This window comes from Pipistrellus hanaki (genome assembly GCF_964339955.1).
Source record: "Pipistrellus hanaki genome assembly, chromosome: 4".
Classification (NCBI taxonomy): Eukaryota; Metazoa; Chordata; class Mammalia; order Chiroptera; family Vespertilionidae; genus Pipistrellus; species Pipistrellus hanaki.
The window spans coordinates 89,895,847-89,914,062 of record NC_140506.1 but is presented as its reverse complement, the minus strand read 5'-3'; the positions used below and the strand labels follow the sequence as shown (position 1 = coordinate 89,914,062).

General features: G+C 44.7%; 2 protein-coding genes across 3 annotated transcripts in view; both read left to right on the top strand.

Moving 5' to 3' along the window:
- The window catches only part of LOC311621904 (zinc finger protein 75D-like), a 31,077-nt gene extending 30,990 nt beyond the window's left edge, over window positions 1-87 (top strand). The window contains exon 6 of the mRNA XM_084882448.1: window positions 41-87. Within this exon, the coding sequence (XP_084738574.1) occupies window positions 41-72 (32 nt within the window). The 3' untranslated portion in view covers window positions 73-87. The remainder of the gene's footprint in view (window positions 1-40) is intronic.
- Window positions 88-801: 714 nt separating this feature from the next.
- On the top strand, window positions 802-8,140 carry ZNF174 (zinc finger protein 174). 2 transcript variants are annotated; one of them, XM_084882416.1, is made up of 3 exons: window positions 802-1,962; window positions 2,926-3,148; window positions 7,107-8,140. In XM_084882416.1, exons 1-3 carry the CDS (start codon window positions 1,555-1,557, stop codon window positions 7,706-7,708), a joined length of 1,233 nt encoding a protein of 410 aa, XP_084738542.1. In that variant the 5' UTR covers window positions 802-1,554; the 3' UTR covers window positions 7,709-8,140. The 2 variants fall into 2 exon arrangements, with proteins under 2 accessions (XP_084738542.1, XP_084738543.1); XM_084882417.1 differs by lacking the exon at window positions 7,107-8,140 and adding an exon at window positions 6,925-6,962 and having other exon boundaries at window positions 1,552-1,962.
- Window positions 8,141-18,216: the final 10,076 nt, after the last annotated feature.

The window sequence follows — 18,216 nt, the reverse complement described above, 5'->3', positions numbered from 1 at the left end:
GAAAGAATAATTTAACAAATGCTATTCTAATTTCATGCAGAAGGCGGAGCTGGCACTCCCCTCACATGCTGACATCATTCATATAAATTTTAAAATTCTGGTCTCTCAAAAACCTGTTTCCCTCTGGCGATGATCCACTCAGCAGAAAGTAGGGTGAGAATGGGGACGGACTGATTCACTCTCACTTGTCAAGGATGCACTAAGAGCCCCTAGAGCACCTGCTGCTAAAGCGGTTCTGCACTGTGGCTGGCGTGGAGTGGGAAAACATCCGCAGGCTCGCGCTGCAGGGAGACGGAGGTCACGGCCACCGGCCAGGAGGAGTCAGGGCGCGGGCACAGAGATGGGAACCCGGCCTGGTCCTCTCAGCTGCACCCAGGGCACCAAGACTTAGGAAGGTGACCACCGGGCATGCGAGAGGTGCCCCGGCCTGGCTCCACCGCTCTGAAACGACTTGAGAGGCAAAAGGTACCCAGGCCGACAGGGTGCCCAGCTGCGGGCACTCCCCGGGCCCCCAGCCAGGAGCAAGCGGAGCACTCACCTGACGTCCGCACCCTCCTCTTCAAAGCCGCCGGCCGACGTCAGGTCTCCAGCGGGGCGTTAACTGCCCTGGGCGAACGCTCGCGGGTCTCTCGGGTCGTGCCACCGGACTACAACTCCCAGTGTGCACTACGACGGCTGGACGCCGTTATTCGTCAGCATCGACAGATATACCAGCCAATAGGCAGGAGAACATGCCCTAGAAGATCCAATCCCGCTGCGAGGAAGGGGGCTCTCCCGTAGCGTGGTTCCTCCGCACTGTGGGCGTGTCTGCGGCCAGAGGCTCTGCCCCGCCCCCGCCCTGGCTCCCGTTACTCAGTGAGGTGAGTCCGCCGCCGGTGGGCGCGGGGTGCAGCCAGTCGGCGGCGCTGCTTTCCCCGGGCCAGCCCGGGCTGATACGCGGACACCAAGCTGAACCGCGCCAGGAGCGCCGGAGCTTCGTCAGGCCCGGGGCTAGCTGAGGCGCGGAGCCCGAGCCGGGCTCTTTCGGAGGCCGGAACGGCTGGGCCTTCGGACCCTTGGAACGAGCGGCCACCCTGTCTCCGAGGCCTCCGCTAACTCCCAGCCCCGGCGGGCGCCGCGGTCTGCTGGCACCACCCCGCGGTGAGAGGCCGGAGTCTGCCCAACCAGAACACAGGCAGCTGGTGGCGGCTGTCTGACAACTTGAACTTCTCCTAGGTCTTGTTGCGCATTTCTTCTTCTGAGACTTCGTGCGCTCATCGGTGAAATAAAAGCAGTAATTCCCCTACAGTTTCCTTTGAGGACTTTCTGACTTTTCTCCTTCACAGGATAGTTCTAGAAACTATCGGAAAGACAGACTCTTTCCACTCCCAGGGACTGTGTTGTCTTCAGGAGTTTGGAGTCAAGGCCAGTGAATAAGAAGGGCCTGTCTGCATCCTGTCCTCAACATCTTCAGAAGAACTTCGCTTCTGGTATTTAGGAAGACTTCTCCAGGGTTATGATCCCTCAGGCTTGAGCTGTTTACGAGGAGAAGAAAGCTGTCTCCTGAGCCCCAAAATGGCAGCTAAGATGGAAATAACTTTGAGTGGTCAGTCCCACATTCAGGCTTCTTCCAAGCCAGAGAGACATGTCATAACAAAGCTAGAAGAGAAGCGGGGGGCGGTTCTGCAAAAAGACGGCCCCAATCCCGAAGCCTGTCGCCAGAGCTTTAGACGGCTTTGTTATCAAGAGGTGTCTGGACCCCAAGAAGCACTCTCCCAGCTCCGACAGCTTTGCCGGCAGTGGCTGCAGCCCGAGGTGCACACCAAAGAGCAGATCTTGGAGCTGCTTGTGCTGGAGCAGTTCCTGAACATCCTGCCCCCCGAGATCCAGGCTCAGGTCAGGCATCGATGTCCAATGAGCAGCAAGGAGATGGTGACTCTGGTGGAAGATTTTCACAGAGGAGCCAAGAGACCAAAGCAATGGGTAAGGCGGGTCTTCTCTATTGGTCCACAGGATTCTCCCCGCCCCCATCTGGATAGTGTTTGGTTTTTGGGCTCTCTCTAATTAGAGCCCAGGAATGGACCAGGTTGGCTTCCAACATGTTTTCTGGCCTCTGTTTTGGAAACATTCCCGTACCCCCAGATGTACCAGGTTTTCAGAAAACCCACCCAGGGGCCCTTCCATGACAAAGTGGAGGATCAGTAAGGTCATCGAATCTTTGCTGACAGATCTCCCCTCCATTCCTTTTGAAGGTTTCCTACAATCAGGATTCTTAGCAGACAGCGTAATCCTGTTGGGTAGGACTTTGGTTTATGAGTAACTTCATTGAACCTCCTTCCAGTCAAGTGTCTTGCATATTTCCTTTAGATCAGGAAGTCACAGCTCAGTTGGCTAGTATTCCTTTCAACCTTCACCCTCAAAGTCAGACCAAGAGCCTCAGCAGGAAGCAAACAACCATTTGCTTTGGGGAATGGAAGCGGTTAGGGAACAGGAGTGGGGCAGTCCTCTGAGAGCCTTGAGCAGAACTATTTATTAGGTAAAGATGGCTTTTAATAGCCCTTACTACACTGCTTCCCAATTCTACAGAGCCTGTTTTTAGCAGTTGGGAGGCAGGTGGGCACAGGGTGGGAATCTGCTGAACCATTGTCATGACTGACCCTGTTGTCTGTGCCTGCTCTTTAATGACTTTGATTCCAGGTCTTGAGCAAGGCCCAAGCTTTAGAGTTCTCCACTCAAGAAGTATTGACTGATTTGAAGCAGCCTCATTCTGGTCATTCCCGATGTCCTTCCCTGTGTTTTCTTTGAGAGATTCAGCAGTCTCTATCTAAGTTGACCTTCAGTCCATTGTCAGGAATTCCCAGGGTAAAGGGTCATTAGAGCAGTGAGAAGTCAAGCTGCCTGAGTCAGTCCTCTGGCTGCCCTCTAATGCATGGGGCTTGTTCCTAGGTGGCTGTTTGTATGCAGGGGCAGAAAGTGCTCTTGGAGAGAACTGGATCTCAGCTTGGAGAACAGGAACTGCCAGACTTTCAACTGCAAACTCCTAGGAGATACCCTAGGGAGAACTGTTTGGAGGAGCCTTTCCAGGCAGGACTTCTGGACCAGTTTAGCCCCCATCAGTGGGAAAAATCCCCACTCCTTCTGGAGCCAGCCACCAAATTGGCTGGGACAGGTAAATGCTCTGTGCCTCCTCTCTCCCTCTCAACAGTCTTCATCTCCATCAAAGCATTCATGGTTCTGAAAAGCCATAGATGAGATGATGATATTTTTTTAAAATGTTATGTGTAATAGTAGATCTTTATGCCTGAAAAAATTTCACTAATTAGAATGGTAGTGATATGCCCAGCCGGTGTTGCTCAAAGGTTGAACATCAACCTATGAACCAGAAGGTCACAGTTCAGTTTCCAGACAGGGCACATGCCCGGGTTACAGGCTTGATCCCCAGTGGGGGGCATGCAGGAGGCAGCCAGTCAATGATTCTCTCTCATCATTGATGTTTCTATTACTCTCTCCTTCTCCCTTCCTCTCTGAAATCAACAAAAATATATTTTTTTAAAAAATAGTAGTGATACTATACATAAGAATTATGTTTTTATTTTCTGTTAATGACTATTGGACAATGCAGTACATAATAGGACTGTTCTAGTGCTTTTCTGTCCCTTTTAGAGCTTCCTATATAGCATAGACAGATCCAAATATTACCACTGATGAGCTTCCATGCAAGCTAAGTTTTATCACTTAAAATGGTCCTATACTATTATTTAGAAGGGGCCTAGAGAAAAAGCCCACTCCATATTATTTTCTGCCTCCTTCTCCAATACATTTTCTGTGCTTTAAACTTCTGTGTCCACTTCCTTACCTATCTCTGGTACAATGCCAGTATAACTCCCCAGCCCTACGCCACCCAGCCCTGTGACTGCTAAAACTGAATGGCAGTGACATTGACATTAGCCAGTCTTGGTGAAGTAAATAGAGGTTACAGTCAGCAAGTTAGAGAGTTACAAGAAAACTAGAGCCTTGATACCTTCAGATTTGCTACAGTCAGTGGAATACTTTGATTTGATTATTCTCAGAACTCAAGAATGGAGAAGAACTGGGGCATCCAATAGAAATCATTGTGACTGTGGCTGAGGTCCTGCCCCATAATCTATGGCCTTCGTAGACCTGAATAAAGTGGACCACACACACTCCCTTCCCCTGGCTCAGCAGAGGCACCTGGCTGTGTGTACTATCTTCCTTCATTTGTATATTCTCATGCTTCTCATTCCTAAGATCCAACAGCGTCTTCCTTCAGAGCTGCACTGTGCAATATAGTTGCCACTAGCCACATGCAACTATGTAGATGTTATTTATTGAAATATTATTCACATATTATAAAATTCACCCTTTTAGAGTGTGAATTTTAATATAATTACATTGTCTTTTAGTATAATTACACAGTTGTGCAAACATCACCACTAATTTCTGAATATTTTCATAACCTCAAAAAAGAAACCCATACCTATTAGCAGTCACTCTCAATCCCTCCCTTTCTAATCCCTAACAACCACTGTCTACTTTCTGTCTCTAGATTTACCTATTCTGGACATTTCATTGTCCAGCATCATGTAAAATGTGCTTTTTTGTGATTGGCTTCTTTCACTTAACATATTTTCAAGGTTAATCCATATTGTAGCATGTGTCAGTACTTTATTCCTTTTTAAGGCTAAATGGTATTATATTAATGGAAATTTTGTTTATCAGTTGATGGGACATGTGGGTTTCCACTTTTGGGTATTATGAATAATGCTACTGTGAATATTTGTTTACAAGTGAACATGTTTTCATTGCTCTTGGTTTGGAGTGGAATTACTGGGTGATATGGTAACTATGTTTAGCTTTTGGAGGAAATACCAGACTGTTTTCTAAAGAGGCTGTTCAATTTTACATTCCCACTAACAGTCTATGGGGATTCCACTTTCTTTACATCCTTGCTAACATTTGTACTGTTGTCTTTTTTGTAACAGCCATCCTATTAGGTGGGAAGTGGTATCTCGTGGATGTTTTGAGTTATTTCCCTAATAACTAATGAAGTGAGCATCTGTCCATATGTTTATTGGCCACTTATATATTCTTTGGAGACATGTCTGTTCAGATCCTTTGCTCATTTTTAAATTGAGTTAATCTTTTTATTGTTGAAAGAGATCTTTACATATTCTGGATACTAGAACCTAATATAGAGTTTGCAAGTGTTTTTCCTATTCTGTGGGTTGTCTTTTTACTTCTTACTTTTTGTTGTTAATCCTCACCTGAGGATCGTTTTCTCTGTTGATTTTTAGAGAGAATGGAAGGGGGGGGGGGGGAGAGAGAGAGAGAGAGAGAGAGAGAGAGAGAGAGAGAGAGAGAGAGAGACATTGAAGAGAGAGAGAGAGACATTGATGCGAGAGAAACACATTGATTGGTTGCCTCCCACTCAAGCCCTGACCAGGGCTGGGGATGGAACCTACAACCCAAGTAGGTGCCCTTGATTAGGAGTTGAACCTGTGATTCTTCAGTGCTTGGCCTGATGCTCTAAGTACTAAGCACACTGGCCAGGGATCTTTTTTATTTTCTTGGTAGTATTCTTTGAAGCATAAATGTTTTTTATTTTAATTTAGTCCAGTTTATCTGTTTTTGTTTTTGTTTTTCTATATCTGTTTGTGGTTTGGTCACTTATATAAATTACCATTGCCTAATTTGAAGGCATAAGGATTTACATCTATGTTTTCTTTTTATTTTTTAAAATATATTTTATTCATTTTTTACAGAGAGGAAGAGAGAGGGATAGAGAGTTAGAAACATCGATGAGAGAGAATCACCGACCAGCTGCCTCCTGCACACCCTCCACTGGGGATGTGCCCACAACCAAGATACATGCCCTTGACCGGAATCGAACCTGGGACCTTTCAGTCCACAGGCCGATGCTCTATCCACTGAGCCAAACCGGTTTTGGCTCTATGTTTTATTTAGAGAGATTGGTTTAGTTCCTACATTTAGGTTTTTGATCCATTTTAAGTTAATTTTTATATATGTTATGAGGTGGGGATCCAACTTCCTTCTTTTGCATCTGGAAATCCAGTTGTCCCAGTACCATTTATTTATTTATTTATTTATTTTAATATATTTTATTGATTTTTTAGAGAGAGGAAGGGAGAGGGATAGAGAGTTAGAAACATCAATCAGCTGCCTCCTGCACACTCCCTACTGGGGATGTGCCCGCAACCAGGGTACATGCCCTTGACTGGAATCGAACCCGGGACCCTTAAGTCCACAGGCTGATGCTCTGTCCACTGAGCCAAACCAGTTTCGGCCCAGTACCATTTATTGAAAAGACTATTCTTTCCCCATTGAATTGTTTTGTCAACTTTGTTAAAGAGCAATTGATTATAATTGCATGGGCTGCTTATTTAAATTAATTAAAAGTATAAAATCCAGTTTTTCAGTCATACTAGTCACATTTCATGTACTCAGTAGCTGCATGTGGCTAGTGGCTGCTGTATTGAATAGCACTTGCACACATGCACAAACACACATATTGCCTACATGTCAAGAATTCTATGGGATAACACAGCTCTGGATCCTCTGACTAGCCCAGAGGCTATTCCAGCTAATTTCCATCCTCATTCTCAATCCTGTTAGAAGTTCGGTAGATTCTGTGAATAGGATGCATATCTAACCCATATTCCAGGTTCCAAACACAAATGCTGTCAATTTTATAAGAAAAGGAAATCCACATTCATTGGATTTACCATTATTTGAAGAGAAAGTGGTGGTTATTCAATGTCCATGAAGAGAGAGTGAAATTGCAAAGTTGAAATTCCAACTCTCTTTTTTCCTTTTATTCCTTAGTAGATACTCAGGCCTTTGGGTTTTATTTTCCCTATTTCTCCTTTCCTAAAGTTGGTTCCTAACTTTAACATAAATTTCCAGGTACCACCCCCCAAAGATTCTGACACAGCAGTCTGCTTGTTTGCTAAGTGCCCCAGTTGAGTCTAATGCAGGTTGCCAGTAGAGGGCCACAGATTGAGAAACCTTACAGTATATTTCATAATTCTTTTGCTAAGGTTCTTTCTTTGAAGCCCAAAATATGAAACAGATCTTTCTAATTATAGAGGCCCCCAGAATGAAAAGTGAGAACAAGGAGAATCCACAACAGGAAGGGGCTAAAGGAGCAAAGCCATGTGCAGTGTCACCCAGCAGACTCAAAGGGAATTGTCTGCAGAGTCCTGAACCAAGAGGGGCAAATATGAGTGAATCCTGGTTGTCACGAAGGCAAGTCAGCCCCCCAAATGCTCAAAAGCCATTCACTCACTTCCAGAGACATTACAGGGAACTGGAATATATGAGTAGCCCCCTAAAAAACCATCTACTGAGAGAGCTGAAGAAAAGTAAAGGAAGTAAAAGAAGCCGGAGCAGTCATTTACAACATCTTAGTCACCAGATGACCCACTCAGTGAAGAAACCTTACAAATGCGATGACTGTGGGAAAAGCTTCACCTGGAATTCAGAGCTGAAAAGGCACAAGCGAGTCCACACAGGGGAGAGACCCTATACCTGTGGAGAATGTGGCAACTGTTTTGGGCGGCAATCAACTCTGAAACTGCACCAGCGGATCCACACTGGAGAGAAGCCATACCAGTGTGGCCAGTGTGGGAAAAGCTTTCGCCAGAGTTCAAACCTTCACCAGCATCACAGACTTCACCATGGGGACTGACAGCAAAGCTTTGGCCAATTTGTTCAGAAGGAAGGTATTTGTGTTTCTCCTTTCCCTTATTTATATATAAATTATAAAGACTGTCTGCGGGACTTACAAGGAACGCAAGAGGTCCCTGGAGAATGATAGTGTACATTTCTCTGGTGAGGGATCTCAGAAGAAGCTGTTGGGGACATGACCCTGCATGGTGACAGGGTAAAGAAATGGCAGGTTTGAGCATTGGTTGAAAGGGAACTAGGGTCTCTGCTGGAGAGTGGGGCATAACTACTGAAGGAGCATCAGGATGATCCTACAGGTGTTCCTGTCCCATGTTAAATCTTTTCTGCACTGCTTTATTTATCCTCAAAGGTATATTCTATATATAGTTATACGTTTGCTGTTATACCAGGCAATCTTTTTCATGTACACACTTCTTTAATAAAGATGGGTGATGCACAAGAATTTTAAAGCAAAAAGTTCATTGGAATATAAACACCCTAGTATTCTTTCTGTAATTCCTGGCTGTTCATAACAAAGGACACATGAAGGGAGAATATGAACATACTTGTTTGAGGAGAGGGTTTCCATGCTCTTACCACACACACATATTGAGGGATCTTTTTATATCAAAGCACCCTTGATTTAGGAAAAGAAAATCTACACAGCTGCTTCAATCCTGTCCAAGGGATAGGGAAAAGCTATAATCAGGAGCAAGTAGTGGATGTCGATCACTAAGCAGATGTCAAAGGGAATCCTTACGACTCTCCTTCCTCTCTTGCCAGTAGCTTTAGGAATAACAGAATAATTGGGAAAATGAAAATGTTCTAAAACTGGATTATTTCAATATGTTTACTGAGAATTATTGAAATGGGTTAATTATATATGTAATTAAGCCAAAATGAGGTTTCTAAAAATGACAAAATATACTTATTTAAGATGTTAAAGTCCTGGAACTATGCCTGAGAGATTACCTAATCCCATTCCTTTATTCTCTCATAGTGGAAATTAAAATGCAATTATTATACAGTTTTTAGTTACCCTGGGCAAGCCAGCTGATCCCCCAGTTGAGAGGAAACTTTTGGTCGATGGGTGCACTCTCAAACAGAAAACTGGTAGGTAGCATTCTTCCTAAAGCATCAGTATCCTAAAGCCTCTGCCAGTCACCTCAGGACTGTGGCTTGTGCTGTCATTCTTCCTTACAGCAAAGGGTCAAGTGCACACACTTACATTCCTGCCTTCCAGATATTTGTATACAGTTTCATTTGCCTTTAGAGCCTGCAACATGCCCCCCTTCCATCCTCTCTCACTTCACAAGAGTTGCCTGCTCTGCAAATCCTTCTCTGACAAGTTCTAAGCATACTTAGACTTAATGGCATGTCATTCTCTGTATCACTCTGCTCACCAGTGGTGCTCAAACTGGAGTACATTTTGCCCCCAAGAGGAGGTTTGGCAATGTGTGGAAACATTGTTGAGGAAGGAGGGATAGCTCCTGGCCCCTAGTGGGTAGAGACCAAGCGTACGGCTAAACATCCAACAGTGCACAGGATGGCCCCAACAGAATTATCTGATCCAAAATGTAAATAGTTCCAGGGTTGGGGAACTGTATCATACAAGATAAAGGGTCTTTAAGAGCAAGAACCTGTTGTACCACCATTTTAGCTGTTGGACTTAGCACATATGCCACCAGGAGAAATAGAGAAATAAGTGTCAGTAATTGAAGAGCCAGGGGCTCCTCGGGGCCCATTTCTGTCTAAATCAGAGATTCTAGTGACAATCTGTTGAATGCAGTAGATGAAACCTTTTGTCTTTGGGGCAGAAGTGGACTTAATGGAAGCCCAGTGGCCTTCATCATGCTTGGTGACCCTTTAGATTCTAATCCACAGTCCCTTTCCCAACAAATACTTTAGGTTAGATATTAAAATTCATCTTCATTATTAGGCCTAGACCAGTGGTCGTCCCTGGTGGTCCGTGGATCACTGGTGGTCAGTGAGGTCTGAAAGGTTGGTGAACACTAGTTTAAGGAAACCTTTGGAGTAGTGGTCGCTAACTGATGGTTTGTGGACCACTGGTGGTCCATGAGGTTTGAAAGGTTAGCAACTGCTGGCCTAGACCATACCTCAGGTACTCTAGTCTGCTGCCTCTCACTGGTCAGGGCCTCGTTGGTTCCTCATTCTGTTCCTACCTCCCCACCTCCTTTTTCCATGCCAATTTCATTGTGTTTCTTAACTTTCTTAATCTTACTTATATCTGTATTTCTTATGGATGAACAGCACAAACATTTCAGAGTTCCAGAGGTCAGAAGTCCAAAATCAGTTGTGTTGAGCTGAAATCAAGGTGTAAGTAGCCCTGAATCCTTCTGGGGTCTCTGAGAGGTGAATCTTGTTTCCTTGTGTTTTTTAGTTTCTAGTGGCTGCTTGTATTCCTTGGCTTGTGGTCCCTTCCTCCATCTTTTTTGTTTTTAACATTTTAAAAAAATACTTTTTATTGATTCCAGAGAGGACGGGAAAGGGAGAGAGAGAGAGAGAAACATCAATGATGGGAGAGACTGGCCACTTTCTGCACGCGTTCACGCCCCAGACCAGGGACTGAATCTGCAACTGAGGCATGTGCGCTTGACCGAAATCAAACCTGGGACCCTTCACTCCTTAGGCCGATGCTCTATCCTCTTCAAAGTACATTACTGAGAATCCAAGATGGCTGCACAGGTAAACACCTAGCCGCAGCCGCACACAACAATTTCAATAAAATATAACTAAAATATAAAATGGACATTACCCAGAACTACAGGAAAGTCGACTGACTGGAAATTCTACAACGAGAAGCAAGGAAAAAAACAGAAGGAAGAGTGGAGGAGCTGTAAAAGCCTAAGGTACGGAGACAAGCAGCACGCGCAGAGAGGATGGAGCCGGAGAGGAGGGGCAGCTGAGTGCCTGGCTAGCGTTCCCTAGCAGGAAGGAGATAAAAGCTCCGACTATGCTGGGCCCCAGTTCCGACTGCTCTGAACCCCAGTTCTAGGCCAGACCCCGGGGACGAGACTCAAACAGAGGAAGCTGGGCTGTAAGGCGGAACCCCAGGGGAGCGGCGAAAGGAAGTCCCGGAGGCGCGCACATTGTGCGCAGAGAAAAGACGGTTGGCTGTGCCGCGGGATTGCCTAGCGGGAAGGAGACAGGGGTTCCAGACTGCTCTGAACACCACCTCCAACTCCACTTCCAACTGAACTGAACCCCAGTTCTGGGCTCATTGGCGGAGAGCCTAGACTGTTTAGTAGCAGGCGAAAATCGAGGGCACCTTTCTCTCAGAGGCACTTGCAACGAGTACTGAAGGACCCTGAGACTCAGGAGCCGCATAGGGCGGGGCTGACGGAAGCCAAAGCTGTAGGCTCCACCCTGAAACCCCGCCCCATCAGGGAAGCTTCGAAAATGCCGAGACAAAATAGACTACAAACGAAAGAAATGGAGGACAAAAAACTACTGGATATAGAGTTCAAATCTATGCTTATAAGGTTTTTCAAGAATTTCCTAGAAAAGATCGATAAGACCTACGAGGATATGAAAAGGGATCAACTAGAATTAATAAGGAATCAACAAGAAATGATAAGGGATCAACAAGAAATAAAGAATACATTGTCTGAAATAAAAAATATTATACAGAGTCCTAAAAACAGAATAGAAGATCGCAAGAATCAAGTCAAAGAGTTGGAACATAAAGAGCCAGAAGACACTCCTCCGCAGAAGCTAGAAGGCAAGAGAATCCAGAAAATTGATGATAATGTAAGAAACCTCTGGGACAACTTCAAGCGAACCAACATCAGAATTATGGGGGTCCCAGAAGATGAGAGAGAGCAAGATATTGAAAACATACTGAAAGAAATAGTGACAGAAAACTTCCCCCACTTGGTGAAAGAATTAGACTTACAAGTCCAGGAAGCGCACAGAACTCCAAACAAAAGGAATCCAAAGAGGACCACACCAAGACAAATCATAATTAAAATCCCAAGAGCAAAAGACAAAGAGAGAATATTAAAAGAAGCAAGAGCAAAGAAGGTAGTTACCTATAAAGGAGCACCTATACGATTGTCAGCTGATTTTTCAACAGAAACCATGCAGGCCAGACGGGAATGGCAAGAAATATTCAAGGTGACAAATAGTAAGAACCTACAGCCAAAGATAATCTATCCAGCAAAGCTATCACTCAGAATTGAAGGTCAGATAAAGAGCTTCACTAATAAAAAAAAGCTAAAGGAGTTCATTACCACCAAACCAGAATTATATGAATTGCTGAAGGGGGTTCTTTCAGAAGAGAAAGTAAATCAAGATAAAAATTATGAACAAATATGTAACTATCAACAAGTGAATCTAAAAACAAAGGAAATAAAAAAAAATCTGATGAACAATATTAACTGTTAAATATAATAGAATCAGAGGTATGGGAGTGAACTGACGATTCTTGGGGAAAAGGGGAGAGGGGGATGTGGGAAGAGACTGAACATAAACTGTGCACCTATGGATGAGGACAATGGGGAGTGGCGAAAGGGCAGAGGGTGGGGTGGGAACCTGGTGGAGGAGAGCAATGGTGGTGGGGGGGAAGGAACATTTGTAAAAATATGAACAATAAAAATTTATTAAAAAAAAAAAAACCAAAAAAAAAACAACTACAGTTTAAAAGAGTCCCATTCATGAGAGGATCTCTCCCACCTCCCCGCCACCAAGAACTAAGTATGTCTAAAAGATTCCTGCCTCCTAATATCATCATCCTTGGGGGTTAGGATTTCAACATATGAATTGTGGCAGGGTTGGGGGCACACAAACATTCATACCATGCACCAAGTATGAATGAACTTTGGCTTTGGACAGACCTAGATCTAACCCTGGCTCTAGTTCCCCTTTCAAATCTGTTTCTTCAACTTAAGGTTTAAATAAGGAAATCTGAGTTATGTCTCTCAGCATGAGTACCCTAGCAAAGGCAAAGGCTCCATGGAGCATAAATGCCTCATTCCTTAAGAGGCCTGGTCCCCCCTCAGGGTGGCTGTCAGGGGTCTGGTGGAGATATTACTGGAAGTGTGGACCAGTGGGCAACGCTGGCTCAGGCAAGGCCAGCCTACAGCAAAACTGGTCTGCGAGGCCAGCTGGAAGAGAGCGAGCTGCCTGGCTTCTGTGCAGCCCTGCTGGGCGGCCCAGAGGCCCACGCTGCACCCCTGCCCACAGATTCTGGCCGCACTCACTGTATCTCCGTGCGGGGACTCCAGCACCATGACTCAGGTGGAGGGGGGGGGGGGTGGGGCCCGGGGCCCAAGGGCCCAGGTGCTGCCCAGGACCCAGAGGTCAGCTATGACCTGCCCTTCCACGCCAGACACTCCCACTTCAATCATGCAGCCAGGCCTAGGGAATGCACTCATGCACAAATTTTATGTACTGGGCCTCTAGTAAGTAAGTAACATAAGTAAGTAAGTAAATAAATAAATAAATAAATAAAAGTCAAATCACCTGTAGTCCGATGGGCCTGAAAAGATGGATAACGGTCATACTGTTATCAGCTCAATAGCTCTCTCAGGCTACAAAATTAAAACAGATGAATGCATACACACATTTCTAATGAAGACATTCAGTTACTTTTTAAACAGATGGTCAAAGTAGACACTTTCCTACTGAAATGCTATAGAAATAAGTTTAATGAATAATTCAAAACAGACTCTTCAGACAAACTATAACCTACTTTGCACACATGTGTTAAATTGGCAGATTACTTTGAGCAAAATCTGTAGTCTCAGGTTGTATGACTTATCAAAACAATACCACTTGCCTGGCCAGTGCTCAGTGGTTGAGTGTTGACCTATGAAGTATGAGGTCACTGTTCGATTCTCAGTCAGGGCACATGCCCCAGGGTTGTGGGCTGGATCCCCAGTGTGCAGGAGGCAGCCAATCAATGATTCTCTCCATTGATGTTTCCATCTCCCTCTCTCTCCCTTCCTCTCTGAAATTAATTTAAAAAAATTTAAAAAGAAAAAAACAATACCACTTAATTATATGAAATCTCAGGAATCAAAAACTTAAAACAGCATTTACTGCAAAGTGTCACTTGTTTTTAGTTTTAACTTTTCTATGTTAAATGGGGAGATGTGAGTAGATTATTCATTACCTATTGCAACAAAGCTCTAAATAAAACTTTTAAACCCAACTCCTTTAAGAATAACTATTATATAGATTTATTCTGAAGATTAAATTATGTAATATATGGAAAGTATCTAGCATGCTCACTAAACAATCGTTTTTACTTTCCTAGATGTAATGTCTGCAGAATGGGCAAAAAGTAAAAAAATAAAAATAAATATCTTCCTTCTAAAACTTCCTTAAAAACCATGTAAGCAAAATTAAAAGAACTATAGCAATAACCTTTACTTTAATGAAAACTAAATTTAAAAAAGTTTGTGTCGTGCTCCAGCTCATACAAATGGAATTTGAACAGTAATTGAGTTACTGAGTTAGGATCCTGGCTTCATTCACCAGCTGTGACATTGTTTATATTTCCTTGATTGTGAAATAGAAATCATAGTGCCTAGATGAAGGTTGTGGTAAAAATTAAATGATATATTACATGGAATGTGTATACAATGCTTAGTCCGATGCCTGGGACAAATAGGGTAATCATTTCTCAATTTTCAGTATAGATATTGAGAAGCACAAGCAATAATGAAAATTTGCTATATTTACATGATTTTTTTATAGGTTTGCTGATGAATAATGAGATGCAATTTAACCTGAAAAATTTCCTACACATGGTACATTTATTTATTTATTGTTAATCCTCACCTGAGGATATTTTTTCTATTGACTTTAAAAAATATTTTTTATTGATTTCAGAGAGGAAGGGAGAGGGAGAGAGAAAGAGAGAGAAAAACATCAATGATGAGAATCATTTGACCGGCTGCCTCCTGCACGCCCCCCACTGGGGATTAAGCCCACAACCCAGGCATGTGCCCTTGACCCTTGACTAGAATGGAACCTGGGATGGAGCATCCACAGGCTGATGCTCTATCCACTGAGCCAAACCAGCTAGGGCTCCATTGATTTTTAGAGAGTGTAAGGAAGGGTAAGGGGAGGGAGAGAAAGAAACCTCTATGTGAAAGAGTAACATCGATGTCAGAGAAACACATTGATTGGTTGACCCCGGAACACACCCCAACCTGGCCAGGGATGGAACCTGCAACCCAGGAACATGCCCATTACTGGGAATCAAACCCGGCACCCTTCAGTTCATGGATTGACTCTCTAACTACTGAGTGACACTGGCCAGGGGCCATATGTGATACATTTAAAAGGTTCCTCTCCTGTGTAGCTCTTCTGGTGGTTTGCAAGCTCTGAGTCCAAAATAAAATATTTTGCATGTTTTGCATTTATTTATTGTAGAGAGGAAGGGGTAGGGAGAGAGAGGTAGAAACATCAATGATGAGAGAGTATCATCCATTGGATGCCTCCTACAGGAGATCTAGCCTGCAACCAGGGCATGTGCTCTGACCAGAAATTCAACCGTTCATCAGTGAAGCTCAACCACTGAGCCACACAGGCAGGCAACGTAAAAGTTTTGCTTGTGTTTATTCAACAGGTGTGTAATGAAGCCTGGAAATCTGTAATTTGGGCAGCATTTCAGAAAGACACTTTGAGGTACTCTGTTATAGCCTACTCCAATGTGGCCTGCTCCCAGGTGGTGATTCTGAAAGCAAGAATCTGGTAAGCCGTTTCTCCTAGGGGGAGACATCTAGGTGAAGGGCTATTTGGAGATAAGCCCATCCCACCAACAACACCTCTGTTACACAGGGCGTACCTTCTTCTAAAATATTGGGAGAAGGGACCTGATCTCACCCGCGACCCGGTTGTCTGTCGGGAGCGCAGACACCACCACCGTTTGGGAGTGTCTTTTTCAAGACTCCTCCGGGACTTCAGGTCAGGACTGGGAGGGGTGAAATTAGTCCTGAGAGGTCCAATTTCTCTGCAAAGCTCCTTTACGCACCGCACCCAAGGGCTTTCTCCTGGGCTCCACTTACTGCTCTGGAACTAATAATTTTGCAAAACCTCCCGCTACCCAGGCAGAAACAGCAGAATGCGACCCATTAATATCTGAGACCACACGTCCCAGCCACTGTGTCTCCCACGCTCCCATTCTTCCCAACTTCCCCAAAGCTGCCAGAAGTGGTTGGCCAGTGTGACCATGGAGGGGCCAGTGTGTGTGTGTGTGTGTGTGTGTGTGTGTGTGTGTGTGTTTTCTCACGCTAGGGTAGTTTTCCATTGGTTTTTAGAGAGAATGGGGAGAGGGAAAGACAGAGAAATATCGATGTGAGAGAAGCACATTAATTGGTTGCCTCCTGCACAGCCCTGACTAGGGCACGGGGAGCCTGAAACCCAGGTACTGCCCTTGACCGGAATCTAACCGGGACCCTTGGTCAACAAGCCTAAGCTCTATCCACTGAGCGAACCCAGCCAGGACGGAGGGGCCAGTTTTCTCTTAAAAAAAAAAAAAAAAAAAAAAAATCCTTACCCGAGGACAGAGGACTGGAGGAAGTGTGTGTGGTGGTGGGGGTGGGGGAGGAGAGACAGACAGACAGACAGGCAGGCAGGCGGGGAGGAAGGAGGGGAGAAACATGGGTGTGAGAAACATTTATCCGCTGCCTCCCCTACACGACAAGACCGGGAATGGAAGCTGCCGCCCTCTTGGTGTCTGGGAAGATGCTCCAACCACCTGAACAACTCGGCCAATCAGTGCCAGGCCAGTTTTCCAGTGTTGACCAGTAACGCCAGACCAATGGCTCACCGGGCATGCTGGGAGATGTAGTTTTTTCCGGGTTTCCAAGCAAGTATTTCCGGTTCCGCTGCCTGGGTCTCCTTGGTGAGCTCCGTGCAGGATGGCACCTTGAAATGTAGCCAACTTAGGGTGACTCCCCAGATTTGTAATGTTTCAGGCAGGAAGCAAGCAAGAAGACAAGGAGACTCTGGAACCTGAAAGATTATCGATACTGAGAGTTAGGTCCATCCGGCAGTGGTCCCAATACTTGGGTCCTGCCCGCGGGAGGTGAATGAGTAGCCTGGAGTGCTGGTCCTAGTCCTGGCCTGAGCTTAGTCTGTGTCTTGGGCTGTGGGTACGTGGAATGTAACCAGGTGGAATGTATCGGAGTGGAATGTAGCAGAGGGGGTTGTCTTCGTGTGGACAAAGTTCATTCAGATCTGCTTAGGCCTGGTTGCTAGTCGATTTAATCTAGGGCAGCGATTATCAGCCTTTTTCATCTCATGGCACACATAAAGTAATTACTAAAATTCTGGCACACACACAATATATTTTTTGCCGATCTGATAATAAAAAGGTTATAACTTTGATTCATTCACAGCTATTGTATTGGCTGTTGTCATTTTTTTATTTAAAAGTCTAACGGAAAAGAGGTCAGTGCCCCTCACTAAATAGTCTGTTATTGCATGTGTTAAAAATCCGTGCTCACACCAGTGTTCCTCTTGCAGCACAGCAGCTGAAAATCGCTGATCTAGGGCCATTGTGCCCCAAGACTCGGCAGAACTGAGATCAGGTTCAGAGCCTGAATCAGGGAGTAGAGTTGGCCATTTGCTTCTTCAGAAGTATGCCTAATGATACCAAGCACTGAAACAGCCCCACTGCTACACAGTTTCCACATTAATGACACGGGTGCTGTGGTGTAGGGATTTGTAATTTTAAAATTGAGTTCCTTCCCCAGTCTCTGCCACTAATTGCTTAGATTTTAGCCAATATATAACTTTGCTTTCCTCAGCTGACGAGCTGGTCAATAAACTGACTGTCCCCCAGGGCTTGCCATGAAAGGGTTTGTTCATGATCTGTTTCTGAGACCCTGGAAAAAAAAATATATATTTCTAAGTATTATGCTATATATATATATATAGATAGATAGATAGATATATTATTGATTTTGTACAGAGAGGAAGGGAAAGAAATAGAGAGTTAGAAACATCGATGAGAGAGAGTCATCGATCAGCTGCCTCTTGCACACCCCCTTCTGGGGATATGCCCGCAACCAAGGTACATGCCCTTGACCGGAATCGAACCCGGGACCTTTCAGTCCCCAAGCTGACGCTCTATCCATTGAGCCAAACCGGTTTCGGCTGGAAAAATATTTTTAAGGTCTTCCTGGAAAGACTGCTTTTGGAAACTTAGCTGTTCTCCTGGGTGTGTCAGGAAAATTATGATCAAGAGAAGGCATCTTGCCTTTAAACGATGAACCAGCTTAATGATGGCTCAGTGGATAGAGCATTGGCCTTTGGACTGAAAGGTCCCAGGTTCGATTCCGTCAAGGGCTTGTACCTTGGTTGCAGCACATCCAGCTGATCAATGTTTCTCTCTCATTGATGTTTCTGACTCTCTATCCCTCTCCCTTCCTCTCTGTAAAAAAAAATAATAATCAATAAAATATATATTTTAAAAAGTAAATGATGAACCAATTCATTTGTTCCTTGGCTTTCATTCTTCATGGTGTTGCTGGGGAAAGAAGCTTCATGCTG

Excerpts from the sequence above, each read along its gene's own strand:
- ZNF174 (XM_084882416.1), top strand. The coding sequence starts at position 1,555 with ATGGCAGCTAAGATGGAAATAACTTTGAGTGGTCAGTCCCACATTCAG. Across the intron at positions 1,963-2,925 it reads CCAAGAGACCAAAGCAATGG|GTGGCTGTTTGTATGCAGGG; the intron begins GTAAGGCGGGTC and ends GCTTGTTCCTAG. Across the intron at positions 3,149-7,106 it reads CACCAAATTGGCTGGGACAG|AGGCCCCCAGAATGAAAAGT; the intron begins GTAAATGCTCTG and ends TTCTAATTATAG.